The sequence below is a fragment of the Montipora capricornis genome, chromosome 4 (assembly GCF_036669925.1).
Source record: "Montipora capricornis isolate CH-2021 chromosome 4, ASM3666992v2, whole genome shotgun sequence".
In the NCBI taxonomy this organism is placed as follows: domain Eukaryota; kingdom Metazoa; phylum Cnidaria; class Anthozoa; order Scleractinia; family Acroporidae; genus Montipora; species Montipora capricornis.
Window position 1 is genome coordinate 48,120,463 of NC_090886.1, and position 27,674 is coordinate 48,148,136.

The following is a 27,674-nucleotide window of genomic DNA, read 5'->3' on the forward strand; positions in this document are numbered from 1 at the left end:
TCGGATAACCTTTAAATTCATTTGCAGATTTTTGCCAGAGGCATATGGTCTCGACATAAGTTTTTTCCACCTTCCTTCATTTTAATACGGTCTTTTGAATGTTTATGTATTGCTCTTTGTTTCAGTGTATTTTTTCTTTGTTATAGTGGTAATTGATTTCCTTTCTATGTTATCCAATCATTCATTTAGTACGCTTTGTCTTTGATTGTACATATGTTTATTATGAAATTAAGTACTTGACTCTATAGTCTGGAAGATCAGCGTGTAATCTCGTTTCTCTCGCCAGTGCATTTTTATTCTATTACATACAGTATGCGGTATTTTTATTTGGCTTTTTTAAATATGACTATATTTCGGTGCTAACTGTTTTTGCTCGCATATCCCAGTGCTGTACTTGCATTGTTTTCCCAAGGGCGGGGGAAGGGGGGGATACTTTGCATATGAAGCTGCAGAGATGCTGGTCGGAAATTTTGAATTAAATTCCTAAGAGACACCAATGTGGGCATGGCCTAGGCTTCTTTTGATCGCTAAAACTTATTAACTATTATTTTTATATTTTTTCGTGAGCAACCCTAAACGAGACCTTCACGGCTACATATGATGGCGTTTTGCCAGAACACCCTAAGTGAGACCAAAATCCGAAATGTATTACACCCCAAAGAGAGACAGCGAGCATGCCCCCCCTCCCCCCCTCCGATTCTTTTTCAATGTTTTGTGACTCTTTCCTTGCCAAGCGCAATGATATTTCATCGCCGATTTATGATGACATATGGATCAGACTGCCCGCATAAACAGAGATCAGCCGACACACGCAACCTTTTCGCACAGTTCAACTTTTGTCGGCTGATAACTGTTTTTCCTTGTCTTCGGCGGAAACAAGTACTTGTACTTGGAAAAGCACCCTTTTCCGTGAAACGCTGGGAGCGTTCTTAAATTTTGAAGGCGGTCACGTTTCGACTATGTAAAAAGCAAAAAAAATTGTGATGCCTAGCTTTTAATTCAAGTGTTTTGAGGAAACGTCAAACCACTACGAAGTGTACACGATGACTTAATTAAACAACGTGTGCTGTGTTTGAGAGAACTTCACTCGATCCTTATCCATGTCCCAAACCTTTTGGTAAAAATGACTAACCTTGCTTCCCAGGAAAATAAAGGGCTTGCAATGTGTGGTATTTTCTTTAAAGGCTTTTAGCACTTGCATAAGCTCAGACAATTAAAAGAAAGTTCCAGATTTTGGAAATGGATCTCAATCCGGTAGAGCTAATTACTTTGTAGTTATATCAGATTATATCCGTTTGCTATTGAACTAAATATATTAGATCTCCTTCTTCCTGACACGTACAAGAAACACCTTTAAATTCATCTCAAGGGGATTTTTGGGTTCCAAGTAAATGTAGGTTGTGTTAAATGTGCTGAGTGCCGGAGCACTGCTCGAATCTTCATTTCGTGCCTGATATCTGAAATAAATCCACAAACTAACCGCGACGATTGTCGTTATAGGATTAAAACTTCAAGACCCATCAAAAAGGTCGCTTTGACAATTACATGCCTGAGGAAAGTAATAAAACACACATGGCGATGTGGATAATAGCCACACCCTACATCTGAGAGTTTGTGTTCAATTATTGTTCTATGCGCAACGACCATAAGTGGACATACTTGGCCCACACTTCATAACCACGGTTTGTTGTGACTGGATCACGCACAACGCAAAACTCAATCGAAAAGCTGCTTCTGTAGTTGGAGCTCGTCATGCCCACACGGGCATAACTGCAAAAATTCCACTCATTTTTTTCTATAAAATTAAAAACTAATTCGTGATATGCTGTATCACAATTTCAAAGCCTACCCTATCACTGGGAAAAAAGGGGGTAAACAATGGATGTTCTTTGTTCTGAGTCTGATTATTTCACGAGAATTTTTCCAAAGGGATCGTTTGGAAAAGTTTATGGTTTCTGAATTAGGCTCCCCTTCTGAGCAGTCGCAAGTTTCAATCCGTTGTGGGGGTAATTACATTTGTTTTAACAAGACAGCTGTGAGCCATCTCAAGGAGGTTGCTTTTCCTCTGTTGGCACATAAGGATAGAGTTTTAGGAAAGCTTAAGGTGGCTAGAGAAGGGGGCAATCTCTAACAGGATACATTGGGACGCTATAAGAGTAGTTCACCATTCATATGGTTAAAATCAACGCCGTCTGACCTGGAGGTTTTTTCTTTGATGTAAAAGCTTGTCAAGCTCATATGACACCTTAAATTGATATCTAGTCTAGTTTATAAGCCAAACTGTATGTTTCTAGTTTTGTTGTTCGTTGTGTTGACATGTAATCCATACTGAGTTAAAACCCCATCAGGAAAATATCCTCTTTCTTTAATCACGATTCTTATAAGATGCGTTAACTTTTTGTTATTTGTTAGATTGTTAGAGAAGCGTCTTTTACGGTTATCGGCATTGGTACGATGACTTGCTAACTTGCGCAACAATATTTGGTCAAAAATTGTACTTATCATTATGGTCCATCGGAAAGTTTATTTTCTTTGAACGTTTGAGTCAATAACGAGTTGGCGACTCAAGCAAGACGATCAATATTTCTAAAATAGACTCTTGTTCCATTTTCCTCACCGTTTTTTTTGTCTTTGACTATCTCGATGAAGTCTAGCCGATAAAAATTTAGGATACTTTCTTATGGCCAAATAATGGTTTGCTCATTAACTAATTTTTTAATTAAAAGAAAGATAACTGTACAAGTTAAAACAGCTGATTAAAAACCCCTCTGGTCCACTTTTACTGTTCAATAAATTTGAGATCAAATTGCTGATAGCTTCATGAAAAATTACCACCCAGTCTCTTTCAAGCAACTCAAACAAAACGAATGGTGAACAAATAAGGTTTAATCGCTGTTTAACGAGAAGCACAGTATCGCGGGAAAGTCAGTTAATTACGATGAAGACTGTGGGCTTGCTATGAATGGAATGCTTGTCTTCTTTCGCCAGAGAGTGAGATAACTATCGACGGTTGTATGTAATTAAAATTTCGCTAACAAGTTAATGAAGAACATTTGCCTCAAACCCTGATTCCCCGCCGCAGACGCCCCTCTTCGATGTAACACTAAACGGGAGGTATTATAATTGAAAAGGGGTTTAATAGGTATCCATGTAAGTTTGCATGCTATTAAGGACTTCACAATGTTGCGGATCGAAAGAAAGTTCCAATTTTAAAGGAAATAATTTTGCTAGAGAGTGTGTTTGTTGCTTTAAGTCACAAATAGTGGAGAAATTTAGTATCGCGTTTGTAATAAGTAAAACGGCAAACAGCAAGCGGCGGGTTACCTCCTGTCATACGAACACAAAAATTCTCTTATTCTTGCTTTTCTCCATCTTTTGAGAAGTTCCATAGTATCTACAGTTTCTTACCCGGCAAAAAATGAGCCACAGTCAAACTTTCTTTTTCTTTTAAATTTGGCATGACAAAAACTTTCTACCTTACGTTTGCCGAGTGTAAATCGTTTTTTCCAAACGCCTTCTTTTATTTCAAGTACAACCATTCAAAAGATGTTCAGGTGGAATTTTCATTACTGTCTACGATTTCTCGAAATCTGTTGGAGCCAACCACAAATTGACTGGCTTGACCACTTGTAATATGGGTCCACTTGTTTCCCGAAATGCAGATATTTGCCAAATTTTGATATCCAACACAAATTGTCTCGTAAACCCCATCCATTTTGCAACTTATTTGCAACGATAACATAAGTGTTCGGGTAAGCATTATTGGTAAGTTAGGATAAATTTATCTGCACTTGAGGAGCAGATCTAGAGTTTATTAGCTGACACTTCGACGTTTATTGTCCCTATTCCTTAGAGCGCTCTACGGAGGAGAGCAAGGGCACACACTTTGTGACGCTTATCAAGCTTAGCTTGGCTGTCATCAAAGTACTTGCATTGTTGGACGTAAATGGATTGCATGAGACTAGAATTTTTTGACCTCCGAGGAGGGCACACTAGCGGAAATACTATGGGTGCAAGGAACTTTCTAGAATTGGGAATCAATCACTGTGGATGTCCATGAGCGAGGAGGTATGAGAAAATATGACAAATGTCAAATCGTTAATTTCAAACAATTTGAGTAGTTCGATAAAAAAAATTAATGACGCTCTGTCAATTATTCAGGGGATTGTCCAGAAACGCTCTAAGATAATACAGGATAGTTTTGCAAGAGCAGTATAAGCGAATTGTTCGTTAACGAAAAAAAAAAGAGTTGAAATTCATCAATGAACAACGTCTTCTACTTATAATTCTCAAGAACACGAGAAATTCAGCATCTAGTCTTTGCAGTCCAAAATTAAAGTCTGGATATGACTCTTGTTGCACAACGAATAACGAATGAAATTATCGTGATTTTGACCCTTGCTTGGTCCCGTCTTTGCAGATATACCTAACTGTTTAGCATGTTCAGCTTCTGTGGACTTCAAGAAGTAAGCAAATAAATTCGTTCACTTTTCAGTCCGCGGTAAAAGTAGTGCAGTTTTGATTTGTTGAAAATTTTATCGTCTTCAGCATTTTCGTATTCCTCCTTCTCCCTCTCCTTCTTATCATTATCATCATGTTTATCTGCATATTGAAGTTATGTACATAAAGAGTTTTCATAAATATGTTTCTTTGTTAACACTGCTTAGATGCACGTTTAATTTTCCCACTGAGTCATCTCTAATTTCGGAACGCCATTAAATGATGCCGTTTTCGTTTGTTAGTTTGTCCACAAACACCTTTCCTGAAAGCAATCTGGTCGATAGCAATGTCTCCCCTGAAATCCGAACCTCTGACAGCCTCGATGGTCAACTGAAAAACAAAAGTAACTTTGACAGTCAGACGCGACTGTAAGGGCAACGTATTTGATCATGAAGTACCTTGCAACTGTACGCTAATTAAATTTGTAAGTAAACGCAGCTGGCTTTGAACAGGGAAACCGGTACCCCGGCGTTGTGATACCCCTACACTGATCAATTTATAAGCGTGATCTTGTGCTGTGAATTCGTGATATTCAGTGAAGGGAATGTGCGCGTGAGTTTGTTTCTAGAACCATCCGTCTTCTCAGGATACACAATAGTGAATGGGTGCATTTTTATCTCCAAGGCTATACCTCTTCGACGAAAAGGGACTGAATACTCGCGTTATTCTCACTATTGAGTTGAATCTCATTAAGGAGACGCCCTCAAGGTACGTATACTAGTCGTCAATTTCTTGAAACCCAGGGGCCCGTTTCTCGAAAGTCCCGAACTTAACGGGCCATTTTCGGGTGTCACAATTCCCTTTGTATCTCGAGAACAGAGAGGGTTTAAGTTGTCAAACTTCACAGTCATGTTTCCTTTAGTTACCTTGAAAACATGCTAAAAAACTGGCTTTCCAAAACAAGCGGTTGGCAGTTTCACAAAAGGCTTTTCGGACCCGAAAAGTCTTCGGGACTTTCGAGAAACGGGCTCCAGTTGGTAGTAGTCCTCACCTTCAGGAAGATGGACGTTTCGACCAGACCCCAGCAAATGCATAGGTCCCAGTTGTAATTTACAGTTTTCTGGACTAGAAATATTATGACGATGCAATTTACCTTATACTGGTGATATCCCTTGATATCGACTTCTGCCTCTTTCCATTGACCCCCTTGGTTTCTGCTCCTGATCCATAACAAAGCAGGTAGAAGCCCCCTACCAAGTTCCTGCTGATAAACAGCCAAGCTTCCGACACCTGAGCCCCGCATGTGATAAGCGAATGACAAGCAGCAGTTTTGACCAGACCCGTATATGAATAAGATGGCCTTATCTCCTTCCCTGCGAGGAACAGACGCTTCGATGAAAGCGTATTTGCCTGAGTAAAGGAATGAGCAATAGGCCAGTTTCGTATACTCACGGTTAGCCTGGATCTAGCATGAAATGGAGGCTAATGCGCGGAAAACAATTTGCATTTGAAAAATTCCCCTGCATTAGCCTCCATTCCATGCTCGATCCAACCCAACCGTTAGAATACGAAAGTGGCCTATTACCATGTAAGAATTTTCAACGAATCCACTGAATACACCAACGAAAACAGTTGATTCCAAAAAAAGCCAAATTTATCAATGAGGCCAGAGCTAAAGTCACAACACTTCAGTTTTACTGCATCAAGATTCATTAAAAAACAAACAAACAAAAGTAATCGATGTAATGATTTAATGAGAACTAAGAGGGCCAGATAACAAGTCTGTTCATGATAGCCTAAAACAGGCAATGGAGTGTTTTCACGTGACGTCACGGCGGCCATGTTGGTGTTCCTAAACAATGGAACGGTGGTCATGTTGGTCTCCCCAACGAATCCTCCGGGAATTCAGAAAAATAAGGTTACTGATCACGTGAGTGATACGTCGGCCATTTTGAATTCATTGTTTCAAATAACTATTACGGGATTCTCAGGGCGAAAATGCGTACTAATTTGCCCCCTGAGCATCCCATCATGTCTCTCAAACAAACAGAAATCAAAATGGACGCCTTATCGGTAAAAAGGTCTATTCACACTGAGAGTGCACAAATAATTGGACGTCTCCACGTTTGTATCTACGATTCTAATTTGCTGTTATTTAGGCAGCAGTTCTCATTTTTTTAGAACCGTGGAAATGAAAACATCATGTTTGAACATAAGGTACCTGAGCCTCCAAATCCTGTTTTTGGTCCTGTATTTTTCGAGGGCGTTTCTCCCTCTCTTATTGTCCAATCAAACTGGTCGTCGCTCTTTTCATTTCTCCATCGACAGAGACCTTTGTCAAAAGAGCAGATTCCTGGAATATGATGACACCGTGAATTACTTGACCTTGTAATCACATTACTCAACCGCATTACGCGATTCTGATTGGAAGAAAGCAGCGCAATTTTTTTACAATTATTGGATGAGGTTTTTGAGATATCCAGAATAATCAAGGTCGAGGTAAGGGTTATCAGCCGAAGCCGAAGGCTTAGGCTGATAACCCTTACCGAGACATTGATTATTATGGATATCACAAAAGCCGAATCTAATGATTGTTTTATTATACATTGTACGAAAAAAAATGGTCACGACAGTGAGTGGAACTGGTAATTTATTTGTCAACGAGTAAACATATACAAATCAGCGGTACATAATTCGATTGACAAAAAATTTTAAGCATTAGACAATATGTGAAAAAAGCTTGATGAGAAAGTAAATAGCAATAAATAAGTAACTGAAGAAAACAAACCTGGAAGTCATTTTTTTGCTTCTTCACGGACGGCAAGCAACACAAAGCGCGCGAACTTGACATGATTACCCTTTTTTTTTTGTTTTTTTTTGTTTTTGTTTTTTTGCCCTTAGTAATCATGCACTGCGGTCATACATGACATGATAACCCGTGACCTTGAGTGACCTTGACATGATAACTATATAATCTGCAGTTATGACGTCACGGGCGTTGATTTCGAAAATTCACTGTACGCTTTCGGCCAATCAGAAAAGAGATAGTGAGTTCAATGTATAATAATGTTAAAAATTGTATTCCGTAGAGTCCCAATTAAGTTACTAGGGCATCCTTGTGCGTAGGTCTAAGAGCATCGAAATTAAAACAAAAGTGTCCGGCAGTGGTTTTGCTATTTTAACAAAAAACGTTGGGCAAAATCTGAAGCAAAATGGATGATAACAGATGATAGTAAAAATAGATGCATTGAAAATGCGATGAACGTTTTCCTAGTTGGACTACATTTCTTAAAACAAATCACAGTTTATATGTGTAATTGTGACGTTTTGAAAATTTTCAAATTGAAGGTAAAGTCACTTTTATTTAACGTCGGTAGTTCCTTCAGCTAGGAGGCTGGTATCAATGGAAGACGACGCTGCGCCCTTTCCCCCCCTCCCTCTGTCAATGCTCCATTTTACGGGTAGTTAAAGCTATAGCTACACGGATCAAAGGTAAGTCGAAACAGACTTTAAAGTCACCAAGGATCGATCCGGGGACCTCTTGCTTCGAAAGCCGCGCACTACTCTAAGCTACGCCTGTTCCTCTCCTAAAGGCTATCGGTAGCCCAACTTTGGAAACTTTCTAAACATCATTTATACGTATAAATTCCGAGTCGTACTCAACATTGGACCTCAAGATCCACGGTTAGACTGGAACTAGCGGCGTGCGATCAAGGCTCGTACGTGGAAAATCATTTGCATCTGAAAAGATTCCCCCGCATCAGCCTCCTTTCCAGTTCCATGATCGTCTCAGTGCAAATGCAACAATTCCATTGCGCAAAACACTTCACAGCCTATCTCTAGTATAATTTGCATAGACTAAGGTCAGTCCCAAGCTTACCGGTTCCTTCTTTCTGCATGATTTGCACCAAAGTATTTATTCCTTAACTTTCGGGGCGACTCACTCACCTAGAACAAAATGGCTGTTGGCTTGGATCTCCTCCACGCTGGGGTCCATAATTGAACACCTTCCTGTTGTAAAAACTACAGAATCCACTGCAATGTCCCCAGCAAATGACCTACCACGCACACCTTCGATAGAAATCTAAGAAAAGACGATATTCAAGCCACGAACTGTTTAATAAACTGAAATGGAAAAAGTAAAAGTTTAATTTTATCTCTTCTACAGGATCGTCCTTCATAACTTTAAAATTGCCGTTGCCAGAACCCATAACCCAGAAGTCTCGACCTGCGATGGAATGCGGCCCACCAAGTTCTCGGTGTCTGAAACTCAAGGGCCGATTTACACGGTACGATTTTTGTCGCATGCGACAAGCTTACCACACGCTAACAACTCGTTTACGATTGTTGTGTACGTCAGAAAAAAATGTTGTAGCATTTTAAAACATGTTATAAAACGCTACGACAATCGTAAGTCATGTCAAAGGCATGTCGTGAGCGTGTCGCATGCGCCAAAATCGTACCTTGTAAATCGGCCCTAAGGGAAATAAAATGTTTGGCCTGCGTCACGCAATGTTAGACAGAACGAATGATATCAATCAATTATACCTGGTACCAGGCGTTACGGTGGCGGGGGGTGAAAATGAAGTTTCATGAGTATGCGCAAAAAACGGGGAGAGACATATCTTCGCTTTCAAATTAAAGTTCCAAGTCTTTCTGTGTTTTTGTGCCTTGCCCGTAATCCTGACGATCGCGGTGATTTAATTGTGCTCTCTCATGCTCCCCGTGATATGCTAACTAGTATTTGGTGATCACGGTTGATTCATTCTTTATTGCCTCTCTATTCGTTGGCATTCTCTTACCGTATATAACTTTCCAAATAAATTAAATCGTGCCTTTATCCAGTCCTCCCCTTGATGTCCTTTTTTAGACCAAACCACTCTTGGTAATGAAGCCCCTCTATTCAGTTGATTGATTATGAGGGAACCAGTACCTGGTCCCATCATGTGATATTTGAAGCTCAGACACTGTGTTCCAGCCATATAGCCACTGAGTAGTCTTGTTCTTTGGCCAGACGTATGCAGTGAAGCCTCTAAGTAAATATATCCTCCTAAAAATCATTGACATGATTATAAATGAAAGTGTGCAAAAGGACTCTAAAGTTAGAAGGGCGTAAGATGAATCAGGACATAAAAAATACAACTCAATGGCTTATATTTTAAGATAATCTTACCCTCTGTTTCCTATGCGTTGCCGATATGGGGACGTTTCACTAATAAGGACGGGTTCCTTGCCCTGGAATCTCTACACTGTAGAGCTGCTAAGTTAATATACGGCATTACGCGAGATACGCCCACCACAGAAGTACTTAAGACTGCCAAATGGGATTCCTTACACTTTATGTACAAAGTCAAGTTGGCAACATTAGCATACAAGATTTTACATAATTGTACCCCTCCCTCTGTGGTTCATATTTTAACTAAGAAGACTTCTCCTATCCATCATTTATAATTACGTACTACGAACACGGTAATAGTGCCCCACTTTAACACATATTTTATGAAACATTCAATAGCATTCAGAGCTTCTATTGTGTGGAATCTCCTCACTCGGGATCTCGCAAAGACATCCAACGTCAAGAACTATACTAGAATGGCCTCCAAATGCGACAAATTACGTAATTTAGACTTTCGAGCGGAATCTCCACAAAAAATACCCCACAATAATGATAACAATTTTCTATATTATTAAGACGATTTTAATATATTTTTAGTCCATAAGTTTTAGTTAGTTTAAATGCACGACCCCATAATTAAGCGGCAACGCTTTAATCACCATCGTGTTGAAATAAAAGCTGTTGTTAATCAAACACTCCTTACCATCTCCGCCCGCATCGGTATAAGGCCCAGTCTTCCGGGACGTTGTTGCATTACCGTGAAGCAGCCAATCAAAGTCATCTGTGTTGTCGTTTACCCACGAACAGAAACTGCCAGCGAAGGAGCAATCGTCTAAGACGTCACAAAAACAAATTAGAAGATGTGATCATTGCCAGAGCCTGAAGATCAGTTAATAGTATCCTCCATTTCTTATTCTAAGGCATGGATGTTTTATTGAGGATATTTCCCATTATTTTCTAATGCCAATTTTAAAATATATTTTTAAAATTTGTTGTCTGTGGCGGACTCAGGGGCGGATCTAGGGGGAGGGTGAAGGGGGTGCGCACGCAGGTATTTGCAAACGGTAAACGGTATTTTCATTCTTTCATAGAATTCTTTGTGATACGCCTAAAAAATCAAGACGTAAAAATTTGATCATAGTGGCACTTCTTAAAGTGTTTGAATAAAGCTAATCCTAATAATTTATACACCTTATTCCAAAATGGCCACCACACCATTTTAGAATTATTTTGTTTCCATGTAAATTGGCCCTTATGACCTCGTTCAAGGTTAAATATTCTTTTGAATTTTACGTTAATTGGTCGATGTCGAACTCGGCTCAATGGCTTAAGAGAAAATGGACTTAGCCCCTGCACTACCGAAACAACGACCTCAAATTGGTGATTTTAAAGTGTTTAAATGAAGCTAATCCTAACAATTTATACAACCTTATTCCAAAATGGCCGCCATTTTAGAATTATTTTGTTTCCATGTAAATTGGCCCTTATGACCTCGTTCAAGGTTAAATATTCTTTTGAATTTTACGTTAATTGGTCGATGTCGAACTCGGCTCAATGGCTTAAGAGAAAATGGACTTAGCCCCTGCACTACCGAAACAACGACCTCAAATTGGTGATTTTAAAGTGTTTAAATGAAGCTAATCCTAACAATTTATACAACCTTATTCCAAAATGGCCGCCATTTTGGAATTCTTTTGTTTCCATGTAAATTGGCCCTTATGGCCTCGTTCAAAGTTAAATATTCTTTTGAATTTTACGTTTGAAAGCGAGGTCATAAGGGCCAATTTGCATGGAAACAAAAGAATACTAAAATGGCGGCCATTTCGGAATAAGGTGTATTGAAAGCTAACCGAATATAGAGGCTTGGTTATGGCAGCGACTGTCAAAAATAGCATCGCTTGTTTACGAAAGGGAAATTAGCGACAACGAGTATGTTTCCTGTCAGACCGGAAATCAGTTTTCACCATCATTTACAACCAACATAAAAAAACCCAACCGTGATTTTCTTACTTTCTGTGAGTAGATGAGGTGGTATAGTGGCCTTTGTTGTTCTCATCCGGGTTGTTGTACGAGGAGTGGTGGGCGCAAAAGCTGGACATGTGCCTTTCATGAACTTGATGTTGTCAATAGCGATGTCACTCCTCCACACACCTATTACAGCTTCTATCTGCAACTTGGAATCGAAACATGCAGACCGTTGATTAACAATCGTTTAACGTTATTCATGCCGAAGAATGCCATCTGTGAAGTATTTTATGAGGGTAACACGTATTATTAAAAACGGAACTATGGATATCAGATTTCAAGCATTTTCATTGACTCGCCGGACACAGGTTATCAGTTTTTATTAAAAACTGAATCATTGGATAATACAATTCGAGAGTTTTGATTGGCTAAGCCATCATGGGTTATGAGCCATTATACCATGATCTACAAACACGGCAAGCATATTCGTGATTTTTGGACCTTTTTATTTTTATTGTAGTCTAGTTTTCTATATTTTGGGGGCGTTTTTAATAAAACAATTATTCCACTCGCGATTGTTGGATATGAGATGATTATAGCCAACTCGGCGCTACGCACCTCGTTGGCTATCTATCATCTCATATCCAACGCGCGCTCATGGAATAATTGTTAAATATACCTGCTGTACCTAATATGGTCAAGGAACGCGTCAGCAATAAAGCGAACTGAAAACAATTTTCCAGCCCTGGGAAAAAATGGTCGACAAAAGCCGTTTTGCACCGGAATTGACCAAAGCATAAATCGATGCTTTAGCCGACAATACTACCCACGAGAACATCATGGAGTTTTTAATAAAACATTTATCCTACTCGGGCTTGCTGGATATGAAATGATTATAACCAAAACCATCACTTCGTATCCAGAGCGCCCTCGTAGAATAATTGTTAAGTAACCGAAGGTTTATAGCCTTATCCGAGAAGACTTGAAAGTCTAATCATGGCCCCACATCATAAAAAATATAATCAAGAGAAGCTATGATCCTCGCAGTTGTGAACTCCATTTCTATAAAGAAGACTGAAAAATTCAGGACTTTAACGGGGCCTGAACCCGTGACCTCACGGTGCCGGTGCGACGCTCTAACCAACTGAGCTCTGAAGCCACTGATGTCGGAAGCTCGTAATTTGTGGGTTCATATGTTCCCGTGATGAATGAATCAATCAACGAAATGATGTATGAAATTTATCATTTATTGAACTTCGAATCGCGACGTCACGGTTCCTGAACCCCTTTGAAGTCCTGAATTTTTCAGGCTTCTCTACGCAACTGTGATTTTATATCCGCAGTTCAATATATGATTCATTTCATATGTCATTTCGTTCATTGATTTATTCATCACGGAAACATATGAACCCACAAATGACCAGCTTCCAACATCAGTGGCTTCATAGCTCAGTTGGTTAGAGCCTCCCACCGGCAACGAGAGATCACGGGTTCAAATCCCGTTGAAGTCTTGAATTTTTCAGGCTTCTCTTAGCAATTGCGTTCACAACTGCGAGGATAATAGCTTCACTTGATTTCATATCCACAGTTCAATACATGATTCATTTCATGTATCATTTCGTTCATAAAAAATATATACCCGCTTATCATTTTGCCAATATGACTAACCTAAAAAATAAATAATTTATTCACGTAGCACGAGCTAATCTTGAACTCGCAATAGACCTCTTTCATAATGGCGGCCAAATAAAATATTTTTTCTGTTTCAATGCTAATAAGCTTATTGTAAAATATTGCAAGTTGAATGAAATAAATAATAATAATAATAATAATAATAATAATAATAATAATAATAATAATAAATATTATTATTATTATTATTATTATTATTATTAAAGAAGGAAGACGACGGTAACAGCAATGCCACAAAACAATGATATCATTGGTTGAAGAGGAAAAATAATTGTGCTGCACGTGCGCATGTTAACATATTTTGTGGTAATCTGCATAACGAAGACGTGAAGTCACCAAATTTAAAGTTTTAACCCCAACGTGAGTCTTTCATTGTCTAGTTTTGCTTTGAAAACAATCGTACCAACAATCGTACTAACATTGTGCGACGTAAACGAGGTGGAAATATTGCAAATGACTTAGGAAGGATTTATTTCCGGGGGCCGCTTTTGTCGGCTTCGCCGTGGTATATCTCCCTGCTGACCTTTACAAGGATGAGGCCAACGATAAGTAAACAATAAATATTTTGTGGGCCAACCTGATAGGAATTTGAATTACAAGAAAGGGTAATTCGTGCTTCGTGCCACAAGTTGCCTTGTTCACCGCGGCGATGCCATAATCGACTCCTCATAACTCCATCACCAAAGCGATAAACAGATAGAGAACCCATGTCCTGTCCATGCATATAGTACATGAAGCTCATGCACTGTAGGCCTTTAAGTACACCACTGACTAGTACGGCCTTGTCACCGAAACGGCGAGGCTCCGAAGATTCTACATAGAGGTACTGACCTGTGAAAAAACAAAAAAGACGCGTCAGCTTGGTAACCGGCGTAAAAGGCCAAGTGATAAAAAGTGAGCGAGCCACATTTTTACTCAAATATTAAAAGAATGGACGGATTGTTAAAAGACAGCTCCTTCAGCGCTTTCTGCTTCTTTTAGCGCTTTTCATTTTAAGGCTCGTTATATATTGGGACGTATGGAACGAAAAATTTGCCGGGAACAGAAAAGTTACCAAGTTGAGAAAGTTATATTTCTTCTGAGCCATCTTTTATCAAATCTTCGTAATCCTAAGACCTCTTTCGGATGGCATGTAATATTTTCTGCCAAGCTGAAAGAATTTTAGGATAATCTAATGAACAGAGATAGTTGTCAAAACAAACCATGGAAGTTTTGCGAGAAAAAAACCATTATATAAAATAACAGACCCAATCCCATGTAGCCAGCCGTTGGTCCAGTTTGCTCACTAGGCGTCGCTCCTTCTATAAGCTGCCAGTCGAAATTATCGTTTTGGTCGTTTATCCATTCACAAAATCCTCGTTCGAAACTGCAGTTTCCTAAAAAGGAAAATTTGTTTATTTAGCTTTAAAATATAAGGCATTGAAGTCTACCATCAGGAAAGATCTACCAGAAGGATATGCCTTTTGTTCCATCAAAGATTCTTCAGAAGGTGGCAGAGATTACCTACGAGTCAAATGTGTATTAATGAAGTCGAATTACTAGGAATGTTGCCCTATAAATGCTGAGCAGACTGTCAACTTTTGTGCCTGTCCGCACACTGAACTATTACGTTAACCTGATTTAGGATTACAAGTTCTTTTTTTTTTTTTTCGTTTTCTGTTCATGAAAGAAATTTAACTCACCAACTCGAGCTGCGTCAAATGTTCTATGTCTCAGTTGGCAGCATGTTCCCTTACCAAAGTAGATGTCGTCTATCGCAATATCAGACTGATAGGACGAACCAGTGATACCCTCGAATATTATCTGTAAATTGATAGCAAAATCTCTTTGATATACATGCTCTGAATTAAGCATTGCGTTTACCTGAAAGGAAAAGGAGTAGCTCGCCGTTTTCCATTCGCCGTTTTATGTAAAGACGATACCAAATGTCTCTTAAACGCGGTGCCATTTAACCTTGTCATACAAGATGCCTATACAGTAAACTTTTTCCTCAGAGTATAGGCCAATGTGTTGCCCCTCTTTGATTGAAACAATGTTTTCCGTATGGTAATAACGAGGTGAGGGTGGGGGTAGGGAGTGGGTTTTCGTGGTTAGGTAGTGCGCGTGCGTTAAGGTGTTTGAGGTTGAATTGTCTCAACAATTTTGTGTAAGCTTAGTTGCAGGCGGTGGCTTGCATCAAAGCTTCCCCGTTAAATTCGATGATGGAGTTTTATCACTCTTTGCAGATTTTGCATCATTCCGACCAATCACGATCGATCAAAATTGCAGGGGCTTTGAATCCAGCGCAAAAATACAAATCTCAGCCCTACTTGCCAGACAGAAGACTGATATTTATTTAAGTAACATTTCTTATTCTTACCTGATAACAAGCCCCTCCAATATCAACTAACGCTTCGTGCCACTCCGTGCCCTGGTTTCCTGACAATGTCCATATGAGATCGTCATTCTTCATTCCTTCTCTTTTGTACACATTTAAATATCCCATGTACCGTCCATACATAGTATAATAAAACTGTAAGCACATACTACCACATACGCGTGGTCCCATAAGCAGAGCTTTGTGTCCTCGCATTTGAGGCTCAGAGGCTTCCGTGTAGATGTATCCTCCTAACGAACATAAATGGGGGAAAACCGCTCTACTTAATAGAGATGTTTTAGCAAGGACAACGGGGATGGCAACGAGAACGTCACGAATTTGCATATTTAGTGGGCAAAAACAATGGCTTTGCACGCCCTGCACGTGTTTTTTTCACTTTTGTTCATTTCTTTGCGTCGTCAACGTGAAACAGCTAAATTTGAGGTTTTATGAAGAACGCCAGCACTTGAGGATAAATTTTAGTTTCTCCCCTAAATTAAGCGCCGCTCATAACGATTTCATTCCTGAGGAATTGCCACACCTTTGTCATATTAAAAAACTTGGAATAGTCGTAAAATGATTACAAAAAAATAATGAGAATAGGGAGCTTACGAAACGAGGACTTCATTTAAAAGTACAAGTTGGCGTTATTCATATCACTACGAAACTATTTCAGGTCGTTTCGCGTTAAAATGTGCAGTAAATGTCGAAGAATTAAACTGGTATGAGTGGGTTGGAAGCGTAGAGAGAGAACTGAAAATTCATCGTCATGTGCTAACGTCCTCCACAGAACCTTGAATTCGGTCATTTCACGTCGTCATTTTGGAGATGACGGCAAAGAAATGTACGAAAATGTAAAACGCACGTGCAGAGCGTGCAGAGCCATTGTTTTGGCTCACTAAACCTATTGTTTTGTAGCGTCGTCGTTGCCGTCGGCGTCGTCGTTTCGTAAGCTCCCTAATATATATTTTTAGATGACATTCTCGTTGCCGTTCCCGTCGTCGTTGCTAAAGCTCCCAAATTCCATGAGCACGCGTTGGATGTGAATTGGATATAGCCAGTCTCATATCCAACAAGCGCGAATGGAATAATTGTTTTATCAATTCAAATTTAATCTAATTCTGAATGTGTCAGATGTTTTGTCCTTGGAAATTTTGCTTCCCGCACACTTTTTTCAGCTTGGCAACACTTGCCTAAATCAGTTTCCATATTTGGTCATACGGTATATGAGCTGATAACCAAGATTGAGTGAACCAGTCAAAAAGCTTGAAGAAACTCCATATCCGTGGTCGAAAATTTAATAAAAGGGAACGTCTGTTGTGGTTTAATTTTGTTTTGGGTTTGAAAAGTTCATTTTTTTTTCAAACCAGTTTAAATTTTCTAAACTGGTTTAATTTTTTAGAACACTGTCCATTTTTAAAATATTTGGATTTCTTTCTGTAATTAATTTTATGGAGTATGTATAAAATAAACTAGAGAAATCATTTTAAGATTGTTATGATGGATTGTTGTCTCTGATGCTATCGAAGACAATAATAATTAATGATGTTTAGGGTTAAATGCTCTGCTTAGTGATCAGGGTTAAGCTCTCGATTAGGTTTACGCACTTACTTGAAACAGTTAGCATTTCAGGAGGTGTATGACAACTGCAGACTGCCTATAAACTACAAATAGCGCTGATAAACAGTGTTTCAGTCTATAAAGCACCCATTTCAAATAGCGCGGAGAAGCAGTATTTAAGTCTAAGCGCCCAGATTTGTGAAGGAAGAGTGGGGTGCACCCATTTCAAATAGCGCGGAGAAGCAGTATTTAAGTCTAAGCGCCCAGATTTGTGAAGGAAGAGTGGGGTAGGATGTAGGTACTGGAGAAGATCAGGGAGGGGTAGGTGAGTAGAAGGGACGAAAAGATGCCTAGTTCTTTTTAGACCACCTAAAAAAATCCAAGCCCCTGTTTTCTAACTACACCCCCCAAAAAAGAAAAATCCCTTTTTTTAGACAGTTAATTAAGAAAACAGTTTTAAAATTTAAGCTGGTTTGAAAAAAAAAAATGAGCCAGAAACAAAATTAAACCACACAATACCCTCCAGGTTAATATAGTGCTCAAAGGAACTGTTGCTCTGATGAATGGTGGGGCGAATTCTAACCCCAGGCATTCGTCAGCGGCGCGGGTTGACGAAGGGCTTAAACACTCGAAACGATATCTCACAACTCGTTCTTACGATGGGTGATTAATTTGCTTTCACAAATTCGTTTGATTAAACCAAATTTTCCGTGCTGTTGTTGAAACCGACTGATTTTTCGAAAACCTGAGCCCAACTTATCTTTAAAGTCATGAAATCAAGCTGTAAATCTAGAAGACTAGGGGCACCCAGCGACGGTTTTCTGTCAATTGCTTTCAAGCTCTTCAGAGTGCTTATAAAGCTTTGTTGGTTCGTTTTAGGCTGCGCTATGAAATGTTTTTCTGTTCGGTTATTCTAGGGAAACTTGAAGCTTTTCGAATTTACTAAGGCATTTTGTCTACTTTACAAAGATCTTATAGGTATTCTATAATCCTATACGCTGGCCTTTTTTCGGTACTCACAAGGATACTTTTATCGATCAGAAAGAAACAGGCATTACCTTTTTCAGATCACGAACGTTCGATGTGAAAATTTCCTAAAGAAAATCCTAGGTGATTAAAGGCCTTCCAAACAGATAATTTAACGAAACGTTCCGTTGGGTGCCCCCTGAGAGATGAAACGGATAATATACCAGTTGGGTAAGCTGGTTGCACCCTCGAATGGTACACCATTGATATTCCCTTTTTCATTGGTTACCGTACTTCTGGGTTTACCAAACAGACTTTATCTGAATTGTGCTGGTTTTTGGTGGCCTTTGCCTCTGAAAGAAAGTGTTCGGTACTCATTTAAACCCTACTTTTTAGTGTTAGAAAGCTGGTGGAAGTGATCAATGTGTTCGTTGGAAATACGAGATCAATGAAGAGATATATTTTCCGACGGTAACTCGGGAATTCTTGAAAAAAAATCCCGAGTGCTCTTAACAAGAGCCTAACCTGTGACTTTACGACACTGTGTACTTAAGAACTCGTGAGAGCCAGGTAATTAAATTAGTTTTGGTGTCAAATATCTCTCTACACTTCTAGAACAGTTTTTGTTGAAATGTGATGCTTGCAGGCGGGTTAATCCGGGCCGAAACGTTTAGTTGCCTCAGATGTGAGGTCCCAACCTACAGATCACTACTTCACCGGCTGAATTAAGGACAAGATGACTCAAGACGTACAACACGGAGTACCATTTGATAAGCTATAGTACTTGCAATATCAGACCTTTATATCCGGTGTGATCCTCTGACGGTCCAGTGTTCAACGTTCCTGTGCTTCCGCTATTTAGTGTCCAGTCAAATTCATCCCCAAGGGGTAAGTTGATCCATTCACAGAACCCTCCGTCAAAATTGCAGGTTCCTAAATGTAAGAAGAGCTTTAGACAAACGTTTCAACTTGCGATACTGGTGACAAATGCAGGTTTGAAGTAACTATTCAGGCTTGGTTTGTGCTATCATTATTTTTTTAAACTTTATTTATTTTTTAAAAAAGACCTATCTATCATTTATTCTGCGTGTCAGACCAAGGAGTTGAGAACTTCACAAATGTACAATGGACAGTGTTTTGGTAGCTTTCCAGGAAGTTTGATTTTCCCATGTAGCGAATCTGTTCATGAAAGTATCGGGCGCGCCAACGTTTCCACCATAAAAGGTCAAAACTGAGAGCTACTGTGGGGGGTGTGAGGGCATGTAACCCCAGAAAATTGATTTAAGTGAAGTTTTCAGAGATAATCTTTCCAGTATTTTGATAGTGGAAAAAAAGCTATCTAGGCAAGAACGGAGTTTCAGCTTCATCTTACTTTCAGTCGATTGATAAATTAGATGGTTAAGTACAAAAAAGGAAACTCGAAAATATATTAAATGGCTTGGAAATTACCGAAAATTATGGTTTTGACCTGAAAGGAAAGCCTTAGGCAATATTACCCATTGAAAGCACAGAACGTTCCAACGAAAACCTAGTTTCTGCTACTTCTTGGCCAGTTCATTAGTGAGTAAATCATTTGAACCAATCAGAAGTCGCAGAAATTGCGCGGTGCTAACGTCGAGCCCAGGAAAACTCGTGCTCGCAAGTGATTGGCTGAAAACGTTACGCAGATATTTTAAAACAGTCCCAAAGCGTAGAATTGCATTTCGAGATTGCCTTTGGTTTTGCTTCTGACTGGCCCAGTGATGAGAAACGTGCACGAGAATTTAAGCCAGTTAAAGAATCCGCGTTATTACGTTCGACACTCAACGGCAAAACAGGCTTATTACTGAAAAAAAAAAAAAAGAAAAGAAAAGCTATGCCAAATTTAGTTCATAGTTACCTGGCTCTCCCTTTATTTCATGATGAACTTTCATGTTTTGAAGTCTAGCGAGGTAGTTGAGGTCTTTTCCATCACAAGTTCCGTTGACAAAGGTTATGTCATCCACTGCGATATCACCCTGATACGATTTGCCAACCCTCGCTGAGAAAATGACCTATGAAAAGTGCTTCCAATCAGTTTAAAACATGTATGATTAGATAAAGGCGAGAACACAACAAAGAAGTCTTTGTCTGCATTAGAAAAGCGGGGGCGAAGAAGGAAGGGGTGGGGTGGTCTAATTTCAGCTATGATATGACTTTCTAGAACCAAAACCCATGTAATTGTCCTGACCAATCGAAATCAGTCACAAATAGCCGAAGAACCAATCAGAATTTGAGAATTTGAAATGATCAACTCTTATGTAACTTGCGGAGCATGCGCAAAATGGCACAAGATTGTAACGCGAAGCGTGCAGACTTGACCTGAAGCGTAGCAATTGGAAACCACTCTACAGACGGATGACAATCGCATATGCGTTCTTTACACTTCTATCTAGAAATGAAAGAAATTATATGCACACCCAGTTTTGGTATCCAAAACGAAGTATCCCGTGAAGTTTAAATATTTGCTATCTGTTTCCAACAACGAGGTGAGTACTGGCGTTATTTTTAGGTTCCGGTAAATGCATCTTTTTGTCTTTACTCGAGAAGTGCACACTTTGTGTGGTAGTTTGCCTGTATTGCTAGAAACGATTGATGTTCAAGTTGAGGAGTGGAGCAAGGGGACACTTTGTGACGCATATTGAAAGCGATTTGCATTTATGAACAAAGTTGAGCATGAATGCCACGAAAAAGAGGGAAAAACTGTGGGCAACGAATTAACAATGCTTGTCGGTGTAATTAGGTGTCTAATTGTAATTGTTTTAAGCGTAGCTGCAGGCAACTGACCTTGAAGTAAGCAGACATCAGTTTAATAAGTGATTTCGGTTGGAGGGAGTAAACTGCAAGTTGCAGGCTGCAAGTCATTGTTTCACTATACATGAACCAACCCTATCCTTTGCTAATGACTAACATTATGCCTAAATCAAGTGAAGCTATAATCCTCGCAGTTATGAAGGCAATTTTTGCAATTGCGTAAAGAAGCCTGAAAAATTCAAGACTTCAACGGGGTTTGAACCCGTGACCTCGCGATACCGGTGCGACGCTGTAATCAACTGAGCTATGAAGCCCCTGACGTTGGGAGCTGGTCATTTGTGGGTTCAAATGTTCCCGTGAGGAATGACCCATTTCATATATCATTTCATCGTTGATTATACCTAAAACTATGCCTTGGATAAAGTTTAAGCCTAAGGTTAGCATTTTTTTTAAGGTTTGGTTATTGCAAAACTGTGATCTGCTTCCTGCAACCTGCACTTTATACCCTTAAGGGTTCTAGTTAAGGTTTTGATTAAAGGGTCAATTTGTAACGTAAATCTCATTATGGCGCTATTCCACGTAAAGGAGCTCTCCAACCTAATTGATTCTCCACTGGTGATTCATTCACTAGAGAGTGTTATCCAAAAGTTGTGGCCTGGACGTTTGTACTTACTGTATAGTTCTTGCCAAACACCGTTGTGTTGCTATGTCTCCAGGCATTTCCTTGGTTCTTGTACCGTCCCCATACATAGTTCTCCATTCCATTGTTGAGCTCTCGCACGTAAATTTGTAGGTCCGCAATATCCCTTCCGTACATGTGATAGAAAAATCGCATGCACCGTATGCCTGAAAAAGGGCCGCCAATCATTCGAGCTGTTTCACCAGAACCTCGCGGCCAAGATGTCTCGATGTAAGCATAGTATCCTCGGAGAGAATTTTTTATTGTAAATTAAAGGATCCAAATTTGTCTCTCTTCTTACGAAGGTTTTAATGACTTAATGACTTGGTTAGTGCTATGGAATTATATAATCTATTTCAAAAACTTCATAGAACGTTGTGTTCTTTAAACGTTTTTAAAGATCTGATTAGTGAATTATTACACAATTGAAGAGGTTATTTTAAAACAAAAACAACTGAATGGAGCTTTCCCTTTTGATCCTCACGGACGTAGCCAGGACTTTTCAAGGGGTGGGGGTCACCCTGTGTCAAACAGAGGGTACTCACCAGATTGTGGCGTTTTCACCACCTGAATATTGTAGGTTGTTTGCTTAAAAAAAAGCCTTACAAAGGGAGGTTCACGGGCACCCAAGGACCCCTCCCTAGCTACGTCCTTGATCCTGAACCACGAAACGCCATCATAAGGCAATGACTATGTACCCATGCGTGTACCTTTTCCTGTTCGGTCTTCGTTTGGACCAGTCTTGCTGCTTGGAGTTCTGCCAGCTCTTCTTATCCAATCGAAATCATCGTCTGTGGTTTCATTTGTCCAATCGCAGAAATCCACATCGAAATTGCATCCACCCGGCACTGTAAAATTCAAAGGGAAAGATCCTTTTTACGCGGGGCTGTGTATGTGACAACTGTAAAATAACAAAGTGGGTCAGCCAACGAAGATTGTTTATCTTCTTGCTGTGGATAGTATTTACCATAATGTAAGACTCTGTAAGCTGAGCTTAGCTGGGGTGAGTTCGGAATAGGTTTTGACGTGACGTGACGTCATTGCCGCCATGTTGGTGGACGAAAAATAAGAGATCTCTCATTACTGATTACCTTCTTTTTTCGTGCACCAGAAGTCGTACATTTCTCTATTGTTATTGGTGTCTCTAGAGGTTGGTTGAATACCTACTATAAGACTGGCAGATATTCCCAGGATTATGCGATAGTGACATCCGCGGTTTACATAATGAACTACGCGAAGCGTCTCATTCGAGCCAAATTCACTTCTCAACTGAGTCGACAAATACTAACCATGTTGTAAACAAATTACGATTCGTGAAATTAGAAAATTGACCTAATCGGCTAACTCATTGTTGTACCTAATCCTCTTAAGGGCCGATTTACACGGTACGACTTTGTCGCATGCGACAACGGCTTACGACAGGCCCACGATATGATTTAAGATTGTTGTGTACGTCAGAAAAAATGTCGTAGCATTTTAAAACAGGTTTTAAAACGCTGCGGCAATCGTAAGTCATGTCGCAGGCCTGTCGTGAGCTTGTCGCATGCGACAAAATCGTATCGTGTAAATCGGGCCTAACAGTAGCAGTACTCTGGTGTCGCGGAAGCTGGCCGTGCAAATGAATGCAGTCTGCGCAGGCCCAAATCCCAGTAGTTGTGAAGAGGAGAGAAAAAAGCACGCTTCGAAATGGATTTTCGCTGCTTTTTGAAGCTTAACGACGGATAATTCTCCCCGAGAGAAAAAACAATCCAATGACCGAAATCTCTAAGGTAATTTTGATCGCACCTCCATCCAGAAAAAAGTGTCTGAATAATCTGAGTAGCAAGTACCGAAGTCAAAAAGATGACGCGCGGGCGATGTAGAAAACGTGCAAAGCGAGAGAATACACGCTCTTTTCCCTCAGTTCTACTGTAACGTTGCTGGACTTTTCACACTCGTTTCAGTTTCCATCAAAGACACTCGTCCAAAGGGAATAATATTATTTACATTGACATTGATTATAAACTGGAGAGAGCCATCACTGAAACGACTGTACATTTGAGCTCCGAACGACAGTATTACTGGATCATCACAACGGATTAGCCGCGAATAAAACATAATTTTTAAACTGAGTTTAAAAGCTTTAAGAAAAGATATAAGCTCTTTTTTGTAAGAACGTCCAATCATGGGGAACGTTTTGAGCCTGAAAACGTTGTTAACATGTTTTTAAAGTCGTGCGGTATACTAAGTTCGACTAAAAGCTAAGATGTTCTTCAGTGTGTCATGCAATTGGAAAACCACGATTGGTAACGTTAAGTCTGGTTAATCTCAGCCTCAACCATCTTGTAAAAGAGGTGCTTATAAAAAAAGAGTAAGTCGAGAAAGTCCAAAAGGAAGATAGAAGCTCAGTGTAACAGGCGAATTCTATTAAAAATAACAAGCTTCTTGATATATACCGGCTCTCGTTTCTTTAAAACGAACATGCTTAATGAAGTCTCAGGTTGAAACGAAGGGCCCATTTCGGGTGTCACATTTCCCTTTGTATCTTCGGAAAGGAGAGGTCTTGAGGTTTTGACCAATTTTCACTCTCATTTTGCTACAGTAAAACCCCGCGTATAAAAACCTACTATTTTCAAGCTCAACGTGAATAGGTTCTTACATATTTGATGCATAAGACAAAATAAGCCTGTTTAAGTTCTTAAATAGGTTCTTACTTTTTCAAAGAGTCTGAGTGGTGCAAGGTTGTGAAATTTTAAATACAGTTGTATAACATAGGTGTAACGTGTGTGATGAGAAAATTACTAAGATTTTAGAAAAACTACTAAACACTATGAAACAGTGACATTGAAAAATGGAAAGAGTGGTAAATATCCTTTTCTTGAAAGTAAAGTTTGCAGTGGAGGAGTACACTTTTATCTCGAACAGTATAAATCACTGCCAAGCCTTCAGCCTTATTCCTCATTCCATAACTCATTACATGCCAACCAAATAAGAACCCTTGCGAAATTTCAAGCCCAATTGGTTCTTATAAGAAAAGCTGTCTAAATGACAAATTTCAGGCTGTAGGTTCTTACTCCACTAGGTTCTTATACGCGGGATTTTCCTGTGGTATTGAAAACATACAATAGAAAAGACCAACGTTTTAAACCAAGCCGTTGACAAGTTCAGAAATAACGTTTCTTGCCCAAAGAGGTTTGGGGGTGGTCATAGAAACGGGACCCTGCACAGTTCACTCTCTATGATGGAAAATCCGTTCATCCGCGGGTTAAGCGTTGGTTTTGGGACAGGCCGTTCCTTAACTCGGTCAGGATTGTTAGTTTTACAAATGTTTTAGAGCGAGTTTCAATCGAGTGTCGTAAAACCAAAACCAAAGTAATTATAAAACTTGACGTTTCGTATGCTAATCAACACACATTTTCAAAAGTGACCGTTACAATTTTGAAAACTATATATATTATCACCGCTGTTTGTGTTATTTTCTTAATCAAGCTACGATGGCCTAAGAACAAGAGTTTATACAAAGTAATTACTTTGGCCAATCAAAAAGGACAGAGACAATCCAGTAAACCAATCAAAACTCGAAGTACTTGCACGTAGCCGACAGAAAGCGCGGGAAAATGTGCACGCGCGAGCCACGATTGGTTTTGGTTTCACTTCTGATTGGTTAAAAAAGTGGCGCGAGAACTTTGAACCAATCACTGAGTAAAGTAATGCAAAACCAAAGCAATTTGCTAATTACTTTCGACACTCAGTTGAAAACCGCTCTAGTGGTTAAATGATGTATAGGTGATGGGGTGAAGAAAGCAAGTTTCAGCAAGAGATGCTTCGTGCGTGATTTCTTGCAAAAACTTCAATGAACGAACTAAATTAAAAATGAAGGTACTGATTAAAACGTCCGGGATCTTTCATCTTACGTCTGTGGTAACACTATACCGGTTTGAATTTGGGACTCGATAATTAATCAAAAAGACGTTTAACTCCTAAAAAGCAATAACCAAAAGAAGACAAATAATAAATTGACTTGTCTCGGAAAGACTGAGTGGTAAAATGAATCCTAATTAAAGATACACGGACGGTGCTCTATGGCTACTGTAAAGGGTACTTAAAGAAAGAGCTAAACTACTGAAATGTACCCGGCCACTTATTTGCTAATGGATAGGGTGTATTGTTATATGCCTTGTTCTTTAAACGATGCCGTTACAAGAGTTCCTGGGTATTCCAAATGGAGCACAATCATAAAAAGCCTGATGACATTGGAAACTTATGCCCGTTCGATTTGAATTACAGATGCGCTTAAATTGGTTTTAACTTAACTAATGACGATCAACAGAAGGTCAGGTGAATATTTAAGGCCAGCCAAAAAAAATGGATGTACTAAATCCGTTCTAATTGAATCAATCCTGAAACAAGAATGCCGCAGTGGCGAGAGCCCTCGCTTCCCACCAATATGGCCCGAATTCGATTCCCAAATTTAACGTCACATGTGGGTCGAGTTTGTTCGTTCTCTACTCTGCTCCGAGAAGTTTCAGTGTCTCTGGGTACTCCCCTCTCCTCAAAACAAGCAACCAACTATTGGATATGAGTTGATTTAATATGATTTGATTTCTTCACAGTGCCCGTTTAACATATGGCCCGTTTTTAGTGACAAAATTCAAACATGTATTCGGCAAATCAAACATTCAATTTAGCTATTCAAACCGCCCTCAGATTGGAAATTCAGCAATTTCAAACATTCATTTCGGTAATTCAAACCTTCAATTCAATTGAATATTTGCGAATTGAAAGTTTGAATGGCATGTAGGTTTCAATTGCCGAATTGAACTTTTGAATTGCAAGTTTGAATTGACTCTTAAATCAAGACTTGTATAGAAGTGCTTCTCATTCCAGCCGTGACATTTTAATTTTTTGTTGTTGATGTTGTTGTTGTTGTTTATGGTATGGCATAATTAAATGAAGCAATTGTGATGTTTCTTCCTTTTAAAAATAAAAATTACTTAAAATTTCAAATCTTCCACGTTGAAACGCTGAATAGAAAATCCCGGTGCTTTAAACTCAGATGTTATAAAGTGACCAAGGAAGCCCAAATTAACCAACTCAACTATCTTAAGTTTGTCACAGTTAATCGTTGATGATAATTACTTTTTATGTAAGTGCGTGGATTTTGTGGCGGGGAGTTTTATCAAGATAGTAGCACGTGCATAAGGACTAAACTAAACGCTTTAGGAGGGCTAAATCACGTTTTTCTGGTGTTATAATATTTCGTGATGTTGCAAGCCTCTCACGAAAGTAACATGAAATCTATGACGAACTTATGAAGCACATGATCTCTTAGTGCGCATAAAGGTACTCACAAATGGTGACTTCCCTAGCCACTTGAATGTCCGTTGTGTTTGCATTAGGACTTGTGGCATTGACAGTCTTGAGTGTGGTAAGGCCTGACAGTCTCTGGCTTACAGCAAGGACAATACCGATTGCAAACAAAGTCATCTTGCACGACACGACATTCATAGTGATCCTCGATAAGCGCAACGAGTGTGGAATAAACAATAGTTAATGTCAATCTTTTCCTGTCATATAGTTTCCGTCAATGTTCTTAGTAAGTCTGTTGACTTGCCAGGAATGACAAATATGTTAATTTGGCAAATAAGTAAATAACGATGTCGATTGCACAACCGTGAGGCACAGCGACAATCAGCAATAACTCCAGAACGAGGTGCAACTCCTTGCAAAACTACGCGGGAAAATGGGAAACAAATTACTCGTGTTCTGTCTCCTGCTTTGACCTTAAAGGAATTATTGTAAATTAATATTACCGTTGACAAATGAGGGGGCCATAAGGTGCAAACACTTATGAGTGATGTGTCCTTTTGTTTATCAGGTACCCAAGCTTGTGTATGTAATTCGATATGATTTAAAACCTTTGGGTGAAAAGGAAACACAAACAAGAGCTTGCAGAATGGCTAGTCGGAACTTGAGATATAGAAATTTAAGGCTAAATGCCCGATTGTAGCCATAACAGGCTTTGCGTTAGTTTTGCATTTAGTGACCTCTGTATTTCTCATTAATCCTATTTGGAAAGTGTCAATCAGATTCCCAACAGCTGTTTAAAACTGCTAATAATGACTTGAGGTCAAACTATTTTGATTACT

The 27,674-nt window shown here is 39.4% G+C and overlaps 1 protein-coding gene across 2 annotated transcripts; it reads right to left on the reverse strand.

Annotated features, from left to right (window-relative positions):
- Positions 1 to 2,869: 2,869 nt before the first annotated feature.
- Positions 2,870 to 27,250, reverse strand: LOC138047207 (MAM and LDL-receptor class A domain-containing protein 1-like). Of its 2 annotated transcripts, none has more exons than XM_068893949.1 (16): positions 26,877 to 27,250; positions 22,257 to 22,394; positions 21,541 to 21,791; positions 19,975 to 20,128; positions 18,894 to 19,028; positions 15,573 to 15,820; positions 14,896 to 15,016; positions 14,461 to 14,589; positions 13,791 to 14,044; positions 11,567 to 11,729; positions 10,260 to 10,388; positions 9,243 to 9,490; positions 8,389 to 8,524; positions 6,662 to 6,793; positions 5,594 to 5,850; positions 2,870 to 4,830 (listed from the first exon to the last, which is right to left on the reverse strand). In XM_068893949.1, exons 1-16 carry the CDS (start codon positions 27,031 to 27,033, stop codon positions 4,699 to 4,701), a joined length of 2,784 nt encoding a protein of 927 aa, XP_068750050.1. In that variant the 5' UTR covers positions 27,034 to 27,250; the 3' UTR covers positions 2,870 to 4,698. The 2 variants fall into 2 exon arrangements, with proteins under 2 accessions (XP_068750050.1, XP_068750051.1); XM_068893950.1 differs by having other exon boundaries at positions 21,541 to 21,713; positions 26,877 to 27,143.
- Between the last annotated feature and the right edge of the window lie 424 nt (positions 27,251 to 27,674).

Bases quoted from the DNA above. Each gene is read 5' to 3' on its own strand.
- LOC138047207 (XM_068893949.1), bottom strand. From the start codon at position 27,033: ATGAATGTCGTGTCGTGCAAGATGACTTTGTTTGCAATCGGTATTGTC. The intron at 22,395-26,876 runs GTGAGTACCTTT...TGAATTTTACAG, and splicing joins GGCTAGGGAAGTCACCATTT to TGCCGGGTGGATGCAATTTC. The intron at 4,831-5,593 runs GTAAATTGCATC...TTTGTTTTTCAG, and splicing joins AGGGATATCACCAGTATAAG to TTGACCATCGAGGCTGTCAG.